This window comes from Pan paniscus, chromosome 21, assembly GCF_029289425.2.
Source record: "Pan paniscus chromosome 21, NHGRI_mPanPan1-v2.0_pri, whole genome shotgun sequence".
Lineage (NCBI taxonomy): Eukaryota > Metazoa > Chordata > Mammalia > Primates > Hominidae > Pan > Pan paniscus.
Window position 1 is genome coordinate 47212769 of NC_073270.2, and position 14924 is coordinate 47227692.

At 38.2% G+C, this 14924-nt stretch overlaps 1 protein-coding gene across 4 annotated transcripts in view; it reads right to left on the reverse strand.

Annotated features, from left to right (window-relative positions):
* The window catches only part of CHD6 (chromodomain helicase DNA binding protein 6), a 210144-nt gene that overhangs the window by 68558 nt on the left and 126662 nt on the right, over positions 1 to 14924 (reverse strand). For all 4 annotated transcript variants that reach the window (XM_034947296.3, XM_034947297.3, XM_055104987.2 and 1 more), the window contains 3 exons: positions 13627 to 13882; positions 12584 to 12794; positions 2579 to 2774 (listed from right to left, as the gene is read on the reverse strand). In XM_034947296.3, coding sequence (XP_034803187.1) covers positions 2579 to 2774; positions 12584 to 12794; positions 13627 to 13882 — 663 coding nt within the window. The remainder of the gene's footprint in view (positions 1 to 2578; positions 2775 to 12583; positions 12795 to 13626; positions 13883 to 14924) is intronic.

Below are 14924 nucleotides of genomic sequence, written 5' to 3' on the forward strand. Positions count from 1 at the left end.
TCACCTCAGATGACTTTGCCTTCTCCACTAGGTTTGAATATTCACGTTCTTGCTTTTCCCATGGCATTGCACCTATTCAACTGGTAATGTGTAGACTTCACCTAGGTGAAGCATGGTCATTCCAAAATGTTTGCCTCTGGCCATGAGCTGTTGCCAGCCCCATGCTTCCACTGATCCTCCTGGATATCGCTTCAGGCATGTCCAGCCGAGGTGTCCTCAAACTGGCCATTCAACTTTGGTTTCCTGTGCCACTATTCTTCCAGCTGCCATGCCTCACAGTCAGGTGAGCATCACAAAGAAGCCGAAAACTTTGTAACTGTCAAGGACTTAAGAAATCATGTTTTGGGGTTGGCAAAAATCTGAAAAGGGCCTGATAGTAAATATTTTAGGTTTTGTTGGCTATGAGGTCTCTGTTGCAACTACTCAATTCTGCCACTGTAACATGAAAGCAGCCACAGATTATATACTTATAAACGGGTGTGATTATATTCCAATAAAACTATTTTTAAAAACAGGCAGCAGGCCAAAAGGCAATCATTTTCCACCCCTTAATCTGTATCATTGTCGTAAGTAGGTTCTTGATAGTGAGCTGATCAAATATTAGTTTTTGCTTATTATTATTTTAGTGTTGAGTGTGTTACTCCTTTAAAAATGGGTTATTCATTACATCCAGCAACTCATATTCAGCCATCTTTTCACCAGTAGAAAGATGGTAAGCTAGTTATAATCACTGGTTTTCTTTGAGGTTGCATGTTGAACATAGTTTACTTTATGATGTATACCATGAAATATTTTCAGTATTTTTTTTTGAGACTGAGTCTCGCTCTGTTGCCCAGGCTGGAGTGCAGTGGCACAATCTCGGCTCGCTGCAAGCTCCGCCTCGTGGGTTCATGCCATTCTCCTGCCTTAGCCTCCCGAGTAGCTGGGATTACAGGCACCCACCACGCCTGGCTAATTTTTTTTTGTATTTTTAGTAGAGACGGGGTTTCACTGTATTAGTCAGGATGGTCTCAATCTCCTGACCTTGTGATCCGCCTGCCTCGGCCTCCCAAAGTGCCGGGATTACAGGTATAAGCCACCATGCCCGGCCATTATTTTCAGAGTTTTAACCATCACTAACTTAATTTAAAGCACTAGTTTTCAACTAGTAGGCTGCTTTCTTCAAACACAAGTTTATGTGGAAACTCATCAAATGAAAAAGACAAAGGGCCGGGTGCAGTGGCTGACACCTCTAATCCCACCACTTTGGGAGGCCGAGGCGGGCGGATCACCTGAGGTCAGGAGTTCAAGACCGGCATGCCCAACATAGCAAAATCCCATCTTTACTAAAAATACAAAAATTAGCCAGGCGTGGTGGCAGGCCCCTGTAATCCCAGCTACAAAGGAGGCTGAGGCAAGAGGCAAGAGAATCGCTTGAACCTGGCAGGCAGAGGTTGCAGTGAGCTGAGATCGCCGCACTGCATTCCACCCTGGGGGAATGGAGTGAGACTCTGTCTCAAAAAAAAAAAAAAAAAGAAAGGAATAGACAAAGCAACAACTCTGTAGGAGTGGGTGGGTAGAGAAGAAGCCCAGATACCCATTGGCTTAGTGCCCTCTTCCCTGCATCCCTTCTCTTGCAGTATCCCCTAGAGTACCTCTTGAATCCTGTCAAACAGCAGCCTCCAAACTTCTTTTGATCAATCACCTGTATTATGAAAAAGGTTTTGAGCCACCCACCCACCTTCTTCACCACATACCCATAATCCTAGTGTTAGTAAATATCTCAAGATATATGCAATATACACTTAAGATGAAGTTCTTCATTAATGATAATGGCTGTAAATCTATATTCCATATAGTCTTATTGACAAGTTAGAATCTTTTTGGCTGACTTCACGTCCCATATAGTTAGAATGCCATTGTTTTTACTTTGAAACAGGGTTGATGAAGAACTCCAAACTGGACCCTGCCATTTTCTTGCTTGTTTATGTTAGCTTTTAAAAAATATATCAACTCCAATCTTTGCAGTAATCTTTTAAAGCCACCGGTTATTTAGTTTGGCTAAAACCAGAAAATAGAATCCATAAAGCCACTTAACTGGACACATATAAACTCTAATGTGTTGCACTGTGTGGAGAACAAAGGAACTAGTGAGGCTGCCACTGTTGCCCCTGCCACGCCATGGAACTTTCCCACCCCTCTGGGTTAACTCGTTTACTGTACATGACACATGACCATCTTAACCAACAAACTGAGTGAAAATGCCCGAATCGTCTACATATCAAGAATTAGAGCATTAGTCAAGATTAGTATCTTTATTTCTGATAATAATAATAATTAGTAGTTCTAGTCTATATCTGGAGGCTACCACTGTGAAACATCATTTGATTTAACGGAAAGAACCACACTCTCTAATTAGTCGGAAGGGTCGACATTTACTTTTCATTCAGTTTCACCCCCTGACCAAGGCCCTAAGCCTGTCATCCAGCTGACACCATAGCATAGAGCATCACGGATGCTCTGCAGCCAAGCCAGGCCCTATCATGATGTTCTGGGATCCAGGGCAGCTAAGGTAAACAGCAATCATCCTAGTGGTTACCTGCAAGTCATTTTGTGGGTTCCAGTCAGAATCAAATATGATGCAGGTATCAGCAGCTGTGAGATTGATCCCCAGGCCTCCCGCTCTGGTGCACAGAAGAAAGACAAAGCGGTCTGAATCTGGCTTACAGAACCGGTCGATGGCTGCCTGGCGCAGGTTTCCCCGTACTCGCCCATCAATTCGCTCATAGGTGTATCTGAGGGGACCCAAATGAACGAAAGCCCAGGCGTTAATCATGACTTCAATGGAGAACAGCACAAAATGCAGGAAGCTGTCGACTGATGGCCTTAAATCCCTCACTTCTAAATTTGGACCAAATGACAGCAGTCTAGAAGGAATCCTGCCCCCTACATATGCAGCAGGGCAGACACTTAAAACTGTATTGCAAAATGCCCCCCTCTCAAAACAAAACAAAACAAAAAAACAAAACAAAGCAAAAAAAAACCAGCTGTAAACTAAGAAGGACTAGAAGAATTAAATCATAAAATACTGATCCCCATAGCCCAAGCAACTTATTCTCTCAAGTATTCCCAGTTTATACTTAAATTTAAGCATAAGACCAGGAAAAACAAACAAAAGCCTTTCCCATCTACTTTGAGTAGCGCTCACAAAAAGGACTCAGAGTTTTCATCAGTTTCCAGCTACTTTAGGGTAAACCAGAAATGGTAAGAAGATTAAACTGTGAGGCAGTCCTTTTATGTCACTTCTAGCCTACCAAGTTCCTCAAAGCTTTGGAGGTGCACAGCAAAACCTCCAAGTTTATAGCTGAAACCAAGGTCTTCTGGACAGTAGTACATTGCCAAGCATAAATCACAGGAAAGGTTTTTGAGGTGTGTGTGTGGGGTGAAGGAACTGATGAATAGTTAGAGGAAAATAAAGTAGGAAAGTAAAGCTGAATATCATTGAGAAGGCATACAACTGTGTGGAAAATCAAGAAACAGGGGTGGAGTGCATGGTAGAGGTAAGGGTAAAAGGAAAAAGAATAAGAAATGAAACTGTTAAGGGAACATATTACCCATGCCCATCTAGAGGGAAAACAGAAGAGACCTTTATGTTGGAGATCATGGGATTAACACAGAAGATATAGCAGCAATCTGGACAGCTGCTGGGCGTCTTATTCTTTTCCTATTTACCCCTGGCAACATATGAATTAACAAGGGGGATGTTACTCTGGGCCCAATTTTGACCCACAAACATGAACTGGTTAGTGAAGCAGAAGTAATAGGAAACGTGTGAGAAAAGAACCAAATCACCCCAAACCGACAACAGCCAAGACCATGAATCCTGGCAAAATCCTATCAGCAGCCCAGAATTTGGGAAATCAGATCTCTAAAACTTACATAAATAAGCAGGAAGAAAATAAGGATAGATAACCTAGGGGTAGATAATTCTGTGTGAGGATGGCTTTGGAAAACTAAATCTGGCAATATGATCTTGACTTCCTTGAAGAAAAGAAAAAGCCATGTAAAGAAACCACCCAAGGAAATGCACATGAAGAAACCTGACCAACTCAGACTTATAAGGGACATGTATAAAGCAAAGAAACAAGTCTGAAAATGCTGTCTCCCTTTTATAAAGCCACAATACAACCATACCTAAAATTAAGGGTACAATTTTTTGTTTCCTCTTTATTTAAAATTATAATACACTCAAGAATAATAAATGAGAACTACAGCAGCAAATGAAACAGGCGGTGGTGATAGGATTGTCATGAAGGCAGACTAAAAAGATTTTGTGTCATAGACAAAGGCTAAGGATTAGATGTCTGAATTCTATAGATTTAATTATCACCATTATTCGTAACAACCACAATAATAATATTAGCAGCAAATTCTTAAGTGTCAGTTCTGTGCCAAACCCTGTGGTACATGCTTGGTACACATCATTACATTTAATTCTCACAATAGTCCTATGAGGTAGTTTCTATTATCATCCTCATTTTACACTTAGGAAACCTAAAAACAGAACAAAACAAAAATTCATACAAGTAACATATCTTGCTCAGTCATCTAGCTGGTTAAGTGAGTTAAACCCACATCCATTTGACTTAAAGCTTTCACACTGTACCTTACATTTCAATGCAGTAGGACAGAAAGGTTTTCCTAAACACTTAAGAAGAGAAATGGAGAATACATAAGGGACACTAATAAACTTTGGAAGCTTGTAACTCTAACAGGAGATGGAAACAGAAACTATAACTAGGTATCAAAACATTTTTGATAAATCAGTGCTCAGGATCTGTAACAGTTACAGAAGTTTAGCCATGTATGTGATGCAATAGAGGAAGCACAATACTTGGAGTCAAAAACAGGGTTGAGATTCAATTAAACAACAGCCATTTCCCCCCGTCTACCCTCCACCACCGTCACACATATGAATGATTAATGCTGCAGGAAAAGACTCCATGCTCTTTGAAAAAACACCCCTAGTCATCGGAGTTAGATACCACATGGATCAGAGTGAGGCTGGGAATTAGCACAGCCTTAAGCGGGAGGGGAAATCAATACATAGTGATGATACAGCTCAGCCATCACCTAGGGAAAACGTTCCCATAAAATTAGATAAGTGTTTTTGTGTATTATAATGTAACAACACTTTTAGAACTTTTAGAACAAGATGAATGGAATAATTCTCTATCACTTGTTTAGTTTTGAGGGAGTGCTCTCAAAGAACACAAAACTTAAAAAAAAATTGAATTATTTGAGCTCCTCCCTCACTTTTGAGCCAGATCCTCTGGCCATGCCCTCATTCCTGTGTGAGAGTCTGGCATGAAATTAAATGGGAACAAAACCAAACTGACAGCTGGAGAGGCAAAGAGGCTCAAGAACAAAGAAAACCTTGAGGGCTAATAAGTCTGAATGAAGAAATCAGACATCATAAAATTTTCCACACTGAACTTCAGCACAGCAATTAACCCTCTGTGACAACTGTATTTTTAACAAGATCCCTAGGAGTTGATATGGTTCAAACTGTAATTCTGAGTCACTGTCAAATACTATCAAGTATCAACAAGCAGCAGGTGGCACCCTGGAAAAAACCTCTATGTGACTGGCCAGGAGTAGACTGACATGTTTTTGGCACAAGAGATGTTGACTTTAGAAAGGCCTGAAGGGAAATGGACAACTTTCTGGTCTCCCAGCAATAATCAACTGGAAAACATGAAGAGTTAATTTAAAAAAAGAAAACCAAAAAAGCAAAACAAAACAAAACAAAACCAACACCAAAAACCATTCACAACAGTTACAAGCATATAAAATACTTAGGATTTAACTCAGTAAGAAATATGAAGGCTTGGTAACATAACACTAAGGGGCCATGCTTTGTTCACCATTATGACTGTAATACCTACAGAGGTTCTAGCACAATGCAGGCACTTTACAAATATTTACTGAGACAATAGTGTATATGAAGGACCCAAGTGTAGTGAAAAGCATGTTCTTTGATTTTGCAAAGATGTCACTCTAAAAAAGTAAAGAAAAAGAAAAAAAAAAGCTAAAAAAATCCCAACACACGAATATATGTATATATATAAACATGTAAATGTGTATGTATGTATACATACATCTATACATACACACACATTTTTCTGGAGTTAGGGGCTGGAGCAGACAGAGACAGATAAATAAGCCAGGTATGGTGGCTCACTCTTGTAACCCCAGCAATTTGGGAGGCCAAGGCGGGAGGATCACTTGAGGCCAGGAGTTCAAGAAGAGCCTGGGCAACATAGTGGGACCTCACCTCTACAAAAAAGAAAGAAAAATCAGACAGGCATGGTGGTCAATGTGCCTATCGTCCTAGCTACTCAGGAGGAGTAGGTGGGAGGATTGCTTGGGCCCATGAGTTCAAAGTTGCAGTGAGCTATGATCACGCCACTGCCCTCTAGCTTGGGAGACAGAGCAATACCCTGTCTCTAAATATAAATAAATACATAAATAAATAAATAAATAAATAAATAAATAAATAATTCTGAAGTTCATCTGGAATATTAAATATGCAAAGGAATAAAACTACTGATCAAAAGACTAGAAAGGCTAGACATCTATCCAGTATACATAGTATCTCCCTATATTTCATAGAATTTTATGAGTGAGGGAAATAGACTATTTTACTAAACAGAAAATTAGAAAATTCAATATATTTGGAAATAAATGAAAATCAGACTTCGATTATATGCCATTTACCAAAATTACAGAAGGGCTAAAGACTTAAATGAAAAAAAAATCAAATAATCCAGTTAAAGATTATGAATTTAACATACACATTTAATTCTTTGATCTCTCCAAACCTCTAGTAAAATGACAGTAAAGGATGTTTTAAAAAGGTATAATCCCTTCCCCAAATAAATCCACCAAAAGAACAGAAGTGATAAAATTCTGGCATCTGGAAAGTCGTATTTGATTTGAAGAAGGCAGAATCCCAGGCAAGACACAACCTAATTTAATAGTGCAGAACACGTGACGGGATCAAACATTGGTGGCACTAGGTATCCCTGAAAGCAGGGACGCAGAGTCTAAAAACAGGGAAACTGGTAGAATATTTGCTGAAGTATTTACTTAGCCTCTAGATCACCTACCCCAGCCTTGAAGAGGGTAAAATAAAAGATCTTGATCCTCTCTACTCTAGAAGATACTAACCACAGTTAAAAGTGAATGTACCATGCTGAAAAGGGGAAAAGAGACAGAGATAGTGGGAGCCCTTACTCTTTCTCACCCCTCCCCCACAATTAGCTCTAAATACAGTCAAGTTTCCACCTATAGGCAGGGGAGAGTAAGAGGAACAGGACCTCAAAATGCTGATATAGAAGGGTCCCCAATGAAAATGGTCCAGCCAGATGCACAGTGCTCCCATATGGAAAGTGAAGTGCACAGTCAACAAGCCTTGCTCACATACTCAGAGCTTCTGGTTGGCTCCACAGTGCCCCCCATCTGATGGCCTAAGATATCAGACATGAGGCTGATATGAAACACACAGCCTCTGCTTCTGGTAAGGAGGAGCAAGGTCCTAACACACCAACCCTCTAGCAAATGACAAATTCTGGACAAACTATAAAAACCAAAATGAATGAACAGAAAAACCTACCTGAGGGCACTGGCGAGTTAACAAAAGCAGACAGATCTTGGAGAAGAATAGAAATTTGTGTTTTCAGCCAGAGGGGAGGCCACAATTATGGTGGCAAGGTGTTGATCAGCTGTAATTGATAAAAGCCGTTGTCTTTCTGACACACATCAGGGGAAGGTACCTAGGGCAACTAAGACTGCCAGAGAGTGAGAGGGGACCCCCAGAAAGCAGAGAAATAGAGATGGGAACCCCAAACTCTGGGTAAAAACTCTGCCCAAGTTTCTGGCTGACTTCTGACTCACATTTGCTCAGGCCTGATTGTGGTAGTCTGAAATGGGAACTACTATCTACCAGAGACATTGACAGAGTTTGCACTTTGAGCACAACCTAGTTAACTGCTTCCAAATAAAACCCATCAACATCTTCAGAGCAATATAACAGAATTCTAAATCTCTAGAACATAATATTCACTAGGGCTAGGGAAAAATTCAGTTATTCTCATTCTCAAGGGAACAGGCAATTAACAGATGTCAACGTCAAACCTACAATGTTATAATTCAGACAAGAACTTTAAAGCTGCTATTATGCTGACGCTTAATGAAGTCAAGGAATGTTAAGTAATGAATAAAAAGATAAGAAAACTCAGCAGAGAAACAAAACGTTAATAAACATAGAACCAAATGGAAATTTTAGAACTAATAAATAAAGCATAGAGTGTGCTTAATAAGCATGATGGAGATGATAAAGAAAAGTCAGTGAACTTGAAGACAGATAAAAGAGAGAGAAAAAGGGTTTTTAAAAAAACAGAGCCCATGGACTTGTGGGGAATTATCTCAAGGTCAAATAAACAGGTAATTAGTCTCACAAATAACCAAGAGAATGGGGCAAAAACAAAAAAGAAATTGAAGAAATAATGATCAAAAGCTTCTCAAATTTGATGAAAGACATACATTTGCAAATTCAAGAAGCTCAGTAAGCAGGATGAATCCCAATGATCACAGTTAAACTGCTGAAAACCAAAAATTAAAAAGAAAATCTTAGAAGTAGCCAGAATAAATTAATGTATTGCACACAGGGAGCAGCAATGTGAATGACTGCAGAACTTCTCATAAGAAACCACGGGGACCAGGGCACAGTGGACTAACACTGTAAAGAGCTGGAGGGGGAAGAAAAGGAAAAAAAAGTGAACCTGAAATTCTAATATGAAAGACAGATACAAACAAATGGGAAAAAATATGACTAGGAGAAAACAGATGAAGATAAAAAAATTCTATCCTGATAAGCCTTAGAAAGACAGGAGAAGACACTGTACTTGTGAAATAACCAGTGCTATTAAAAATGGAAAAATTACAAAAAATGTTCTGTGAAATTAAAAAATATAATGAAAGATAAAGTCAAGAAAATTCCCCAGCATCTGAACTTAGATTTCAGATGGGAAAGATCTATTTAGTATTCAGCACCAATGAAGCAGTTCACTGTAAAATTTCATAGGACTGGGGACAAAGAGAGTACATAAAAACTTCTAAAAAGAACAAACATAACACATACACAGACTAAGAATCCTACAGGCTTCGAACTTCTCAATGGCAACCCTGGAAGCTAGAAGACAGTGGCTTAACACCTTCAAAATTCTGCAGGGAAATGATTTACAACCTAGAATCTCAAATCCTGCGAATAGATTCCTTAAGAATGAGAGCAGAGTAAAACATTTTCAGACAATGTCTCAAAATTTACTTATCATTCACCCTTTCTCAGGAGCTCCTGGAAGAGGTGCTCCAACATGGAATCCACCAACAAGAAGATCTGATTTAAGAGGAAAAAAAAGAAAGCTGTCCGCATGAGAAACAAGGCAGATCACAGCTGACAACTGTGTACTCTGTGGGGAACAGCAACAGGCCAGGGAGGAGGAAGTCAGGAGGCCCCAGAAGGTATGGCCTAGAGAAGAGGAAACTGATGTGTTGGAACATAACCAGAGATTTAGACAACCAGGGTAAAGTTTGCTGCTGAATTATAATAGGTGTACAGAAAAATAAGCAATCAAAAAGATAATTTTTAGTTTCAGAGAAAATAAAAACTGTACAAAAATGAAAAGTAAACAGCACATGACATAACTCAGCTGTAATTTCACATTTTCCTAAGTCATAATAAACAACAAATATTAACCTAACTCAAAGTATTATGTGGCATACTGGGAAGATGAGAGGACAGGAAGTTGTATACATGACGGTATGAGGAGCAGTGAAAGAAGGCTAAACATTCATCTTCCACAGTGAGAACGGATAATACCTACAACTGAAAAATATCAAGAAATTACAACTAATACCATTATTTAGATACAGCTATAAATACCAAAAGAAATAGCATGAAGAGTTGAAAGTAAATGCTTCTGGGATATGAGAAACTAGGGGAAGGTAGAGAGTGAATTAGCAAATAATTTTTCGTTAAGTGTAATAGAATGATATGGCTCTTTAAATTATGTGCACATACAACTTTAATGAAAATAAAAACTAAACTAAAAAGAGAAAGGCAATGATAATATTAAGGCCAGAAGAACCCTGTTGGATGCAGCTTGGGTGAAGAAGCCATAAACATGAAAAGAAGAGCTGGGTATGGTGGTCTATGCCTATAATCCAGCTACTCAGGAGGCTGAGATGGGAGGACCACTTCAGGCTAGGAGTTTGAGGCCACAGTGACTGAGCCACTGTACTTCATCTTAGGTGACAGAGCGAGACATTGTCTCAGAAAAAGAAAAAAAAATATATATATATATATACACTTCAGAATATTTATATGGGTCTCACGGTTAAGATGAGAGAGAAGCCTTTTAAAGCACATTAATTTAAGCTTAAGTTTAGGCCTAAAAAAGGATTTAAAGTTGTTTTAAGACAAAGATTTGACTATTATAAAATTTAGGACATCAAAAAATAAAATAAATGAAAACCCATACTCATAAATAAAATTAAAGAACAAAAACAACACTGGGGAAAGTTTTTGCAACAAATTCTTATAAATAAACAAAAAGTCAAAGACCAAGAGAAAATGCATGAAAAACATGAATACACAATCCACAAAAATGAAATATAAATAACAAATATGAAAAAATACTCACTCTCATTAGTAATCACAATTACAAATTAAAGAGATAATAATTTTGAATTACTGGATTAGCAAAGATTAAGAAGTAAAAACAATATTGATCAGAATATGGAAAAAAGCATTCTCATATGATATTTTGGAAAGGAATATAAATAAAACACTCTTAACTAGAGGGCATTTTGGAAATATTGAGTGTATCAAATGTTTTTAAAAATGTGCACTGACATTTATCCTAAAGAAATAATGAAAACGTTAAGTACTTTAAAGGGATATTCATTTATAGAGTCCCTTAAAATGCTGAAAAATTGGAAATGTTTAAAATAGAGTATCACATAGATCATTAAAATTTTGTTGTAGAAAAATAAAGAAAAAAATTTCATAATATATTAAATAAAAAATAAGAGTTACAAAGTGCAATGTAGAACAGCACTGCAATTCAAACAAACAATAAAGCTAAACATATTTATGCAGAAAAAAACAGACTGAGAAGATAACCCCCAAGATGAATGGGGAGTTGTGCAGGTGGTAGTGTTACATTATTTCCGCATTTTCAAGAGAAACTACAATCTTAAGTAATTTGAACACAAAATGAGCAATAAATAATAAAGAGAAAATAGCATAAAAGAGAGCTAAATAAAGACTTCTGTACTTACCAAAAGTCTGTTATATACACCTTTACTCATTTTGGGGGGTTCTTTTTTAAAAATCTGCAAACTAACAGTTGTACATATTTTAAAGAGTAAGATAATATAAGAAGCAAATGCTCTGGCAATAGGCTCCTAATCTATAGTGAATTGAAAGCTACAAAACTGCTTTGCAAGTTTTGATTTATTCATGTAATACAAGTCTCAAGAATCCTTTACCTAGAAATCTCTCCTATAGAGCTCTGAGGAATTATTTTATTGTCTAATCAGACTTTGAAGAATCATTTATGTTACATTAAGTGTCAGCATATCCATAGTTTAATTTGTCATTTCTTTTAATCCTCTTGCTATAAAGTACATGTAATGTACAAGGGCAAACAGAATGTTAAAGAATAAGAACATCTGTTAAGACACCCGAGATTTGCTATGAAAACAAGATTTTCTTTAGACTTAGCAATGCCTAGGCTACCACAGTTTCTATGATCTTGAAAATCTTTTATCATTAAGAATGAATTTTTAAAAACTCATTTGTCATCTTCAGATCATTGATGTGTCACAATGACGGAAAATCTAAAGTAATACACATGAGGTAACAAATGTAGTTCCCATACAGAATCCAAATAACCCACACAGCACCATAGACTTTTTACTTGCATGAGGAATGTAACTTAGGTTCAAGGAATTCTCAGAGTATGAACAAGAAAATAAATTGGGATGCCATAGCCAGTGCATCATAAAACCTTAGAGGGCTTGCTGAGAAAGGACATAAAATATCCCCACATTCTTTCTCTGTGAGTTGCCAGTTTATGCTCTTTCAGAAATTTGATATAGTGATGATTTCCAGGATATATTTCTTTCACCATTATTAAGCAACAAAAATGTAAATACATTATTTTCTTAGCCCTTTCTAATGCTATTTGAATTGTTTCCTTCAACTAAAGTGAATATAAATAAATATGTGGAATTTTTTTTTTAAGCAAAGCAAGGACTCTACATCATAGGTCATGAAATTTACTCTTGACAGTTAAACTTGGGTCCACTTGGTCATAAAATTTAACTCTGAATTTCAGTCTATCTTTAAAAGGAGATTCCTTTCCTCCGTTTTTGAATGTTTTGTGTTTAAACAAAATTTTTGAATGGATCAAAAAAATATCAAAGAAAAGGAACTGTCCCATTGTTGAATGCAGAGCTTTGACACAAGTCTCACCTTCTCTGGATGAGGTAATCTTCTAGGATGTCGAGGCAGCGCACCATCTGGGAGAAGATGAGTACTTTGTGGCCACCTGCAATCAGCTTAGGGAGTAGTTTATCAATCAACACAAGCTTTCCTGCTGCCTGAATCATGGCCTGCAGCTGAAAGTCAGGGGCATCAGGGCTGTGGGTTTTTCGGAAATCTTCTAGAATTTTCTCCTCTGCTCCTGAAAAGGAATGGAACAAAACTATTCCTCGGACAGAATATAAGGATAAAGGTTGTACTCTGCTTTACAGATCCTGGGAAAAATGAAGTGAACTCTTAGGTCCTAGACCAGCAGTCCAGTGAGGAGATGCTGGGTGCACTCTTTGGTCTGTGCCTTCAGCAGAGGGCTCTGCAGTGGCAGCAGGAGAGAATGCGGGTGCTCCACTCTCCTGGGAAGTCTCACCAAGTAGAGAGAGGATCTGAGATACCAAGTCCTAAGCTGACTCACCCAAGTAAAGAAACCTTCCCAGACAAGAAGGACTTTCATACCTCTTGACATCACAAAGACTGTAAGATAATCCAAGCCACATTTTGATTTTAAAATTTCTCCAAAAGTTTCATAGTAAAAAAAAATCCTCCCAACATTTTCTCTAACTAGTTTGGTTAACTGTTAATTTGTCTACAGAGAGTTTTAATCTCATTGCAGCACTTTCACTGATTCAACTAAGTAACACATTTCCCTGTCCCCAAGTAGAAAGTGTGGGCCAGACTTTGAACAAATAAAGGGCAGCAAACTGGTGAGTGATATCCATCTTCTGCCCGGCAGAGTACATGCTGTGAGGCAGCTTGTTGGCAGAAGTTAAGTTCAAACCTTGGCTCTTGGTCCTTAGTAGCTATACCACTTAGGCAAATTCATCAAGCTCTCTGAATCTCAGTTTTATACTCTGTAAAAAGGTGAGAATGCATACATCCTAGCATATAATGAAAATTCAATACATGAGTTATTTGATTATCATTAGCTTCTCGCAGAGGTCATGGCAGTCCTGAGTTACTTCCTAGTGCCCCTGACTCACCATTGATCAGGTAGGGATGGTTACAGCACTTCCTCAGCTCCATCATGGTGTTGATGAGATTGGGCATGTTGTGCTGATTTGCCCCCTTGGTCAGGAAGGAAAAGTTCTTCTCGAGGATGGCACGGTAGTACTTTTTCTGGATATTGGTCAGTTCCACCTCAATGATCGTCTCTTGTTTGGGAGCAAGGTTCTTTTCCACATCATCTTTCAGCCGCCGAAGCATCATTGGTTTTAGGATAGACTGCAGTTTCTTTACCTGTCCAGGGAAATGAGACCTAGTTACCTGCCTCAATCCCAAGTTAACGATTACTGGGGTATTCCAACCTTCACTCTAATTTCTTGAACATTTACCCATAGTACTGTGGTAGTAGACTAAAAGAAAGATTATGATCGACCCCTGAAAATGGAGAGTTTATAATAGTACTGAAAGGGAATAAGGGATATGATTTTAATTCATAAGCAATTACTGAGAATCTAGTGGCAATCTCAGAAGATAAAAAGGGAGAAAGGTATAAAAGAGTACCTATTCTCTAGGATGGAGAAAACATGTCTCTCTGTCATTCTTTCTCTAATACACACACCACATGCACAGTAATTACCTGAAGAGTATTTTAAATTATGTTCGGAGGTATGAGTGATATATTACAAGGAAACTTAGATGCTGAGAGAATGGAGTAAGAAGTAGAGATGATCTGGAAAACAATTCCTCCTATACCTTTTAAGTAACAATAGCAGCATACATGCTTGGGTGTAGCAGTATGTAAAGAACTAATGTTATAGGTGACATCTACTCTATCATGGAATCTGTCACATCAGGGGCACTTTAAGTCTGATGGTGTTCTTTGCTACAATTTGTCTGTTCTTCCCCTAAAAGCACAGGCCTGGACAGCAGATCTTTATGCAACTGACTGCACCAGCAAGGTGACTTGTTCCCCCTCCCAGTGAGACAATGACAGACTGAGGGATTCAAAGTCAAAGTACCTGAGTTAACCTGGAGCTAAAACATGATACCGGTAAGATTAACTCTGATGGTAAAACAAAATAAGGGGAGATGAAAGTGCAAAAGAAATCACGTTTCAAGTCAGAAACGGCTGTTCAAAAATTTAAAAGGGGTAGACTCTGCATAAACAAGTTGTGTGCTGCGAGACTGCTTCCTGAAGAAATATAAAGTGATTTACAGAGAGTGATTTAGAAGAGTTACTTACAAAAGCACATTTTAGACAATGATGAACATGCTTTATTTTGGAAACAGATGCTTTCCAGAACGTTTATTTACTGTGTTTTAAAATACAGACATC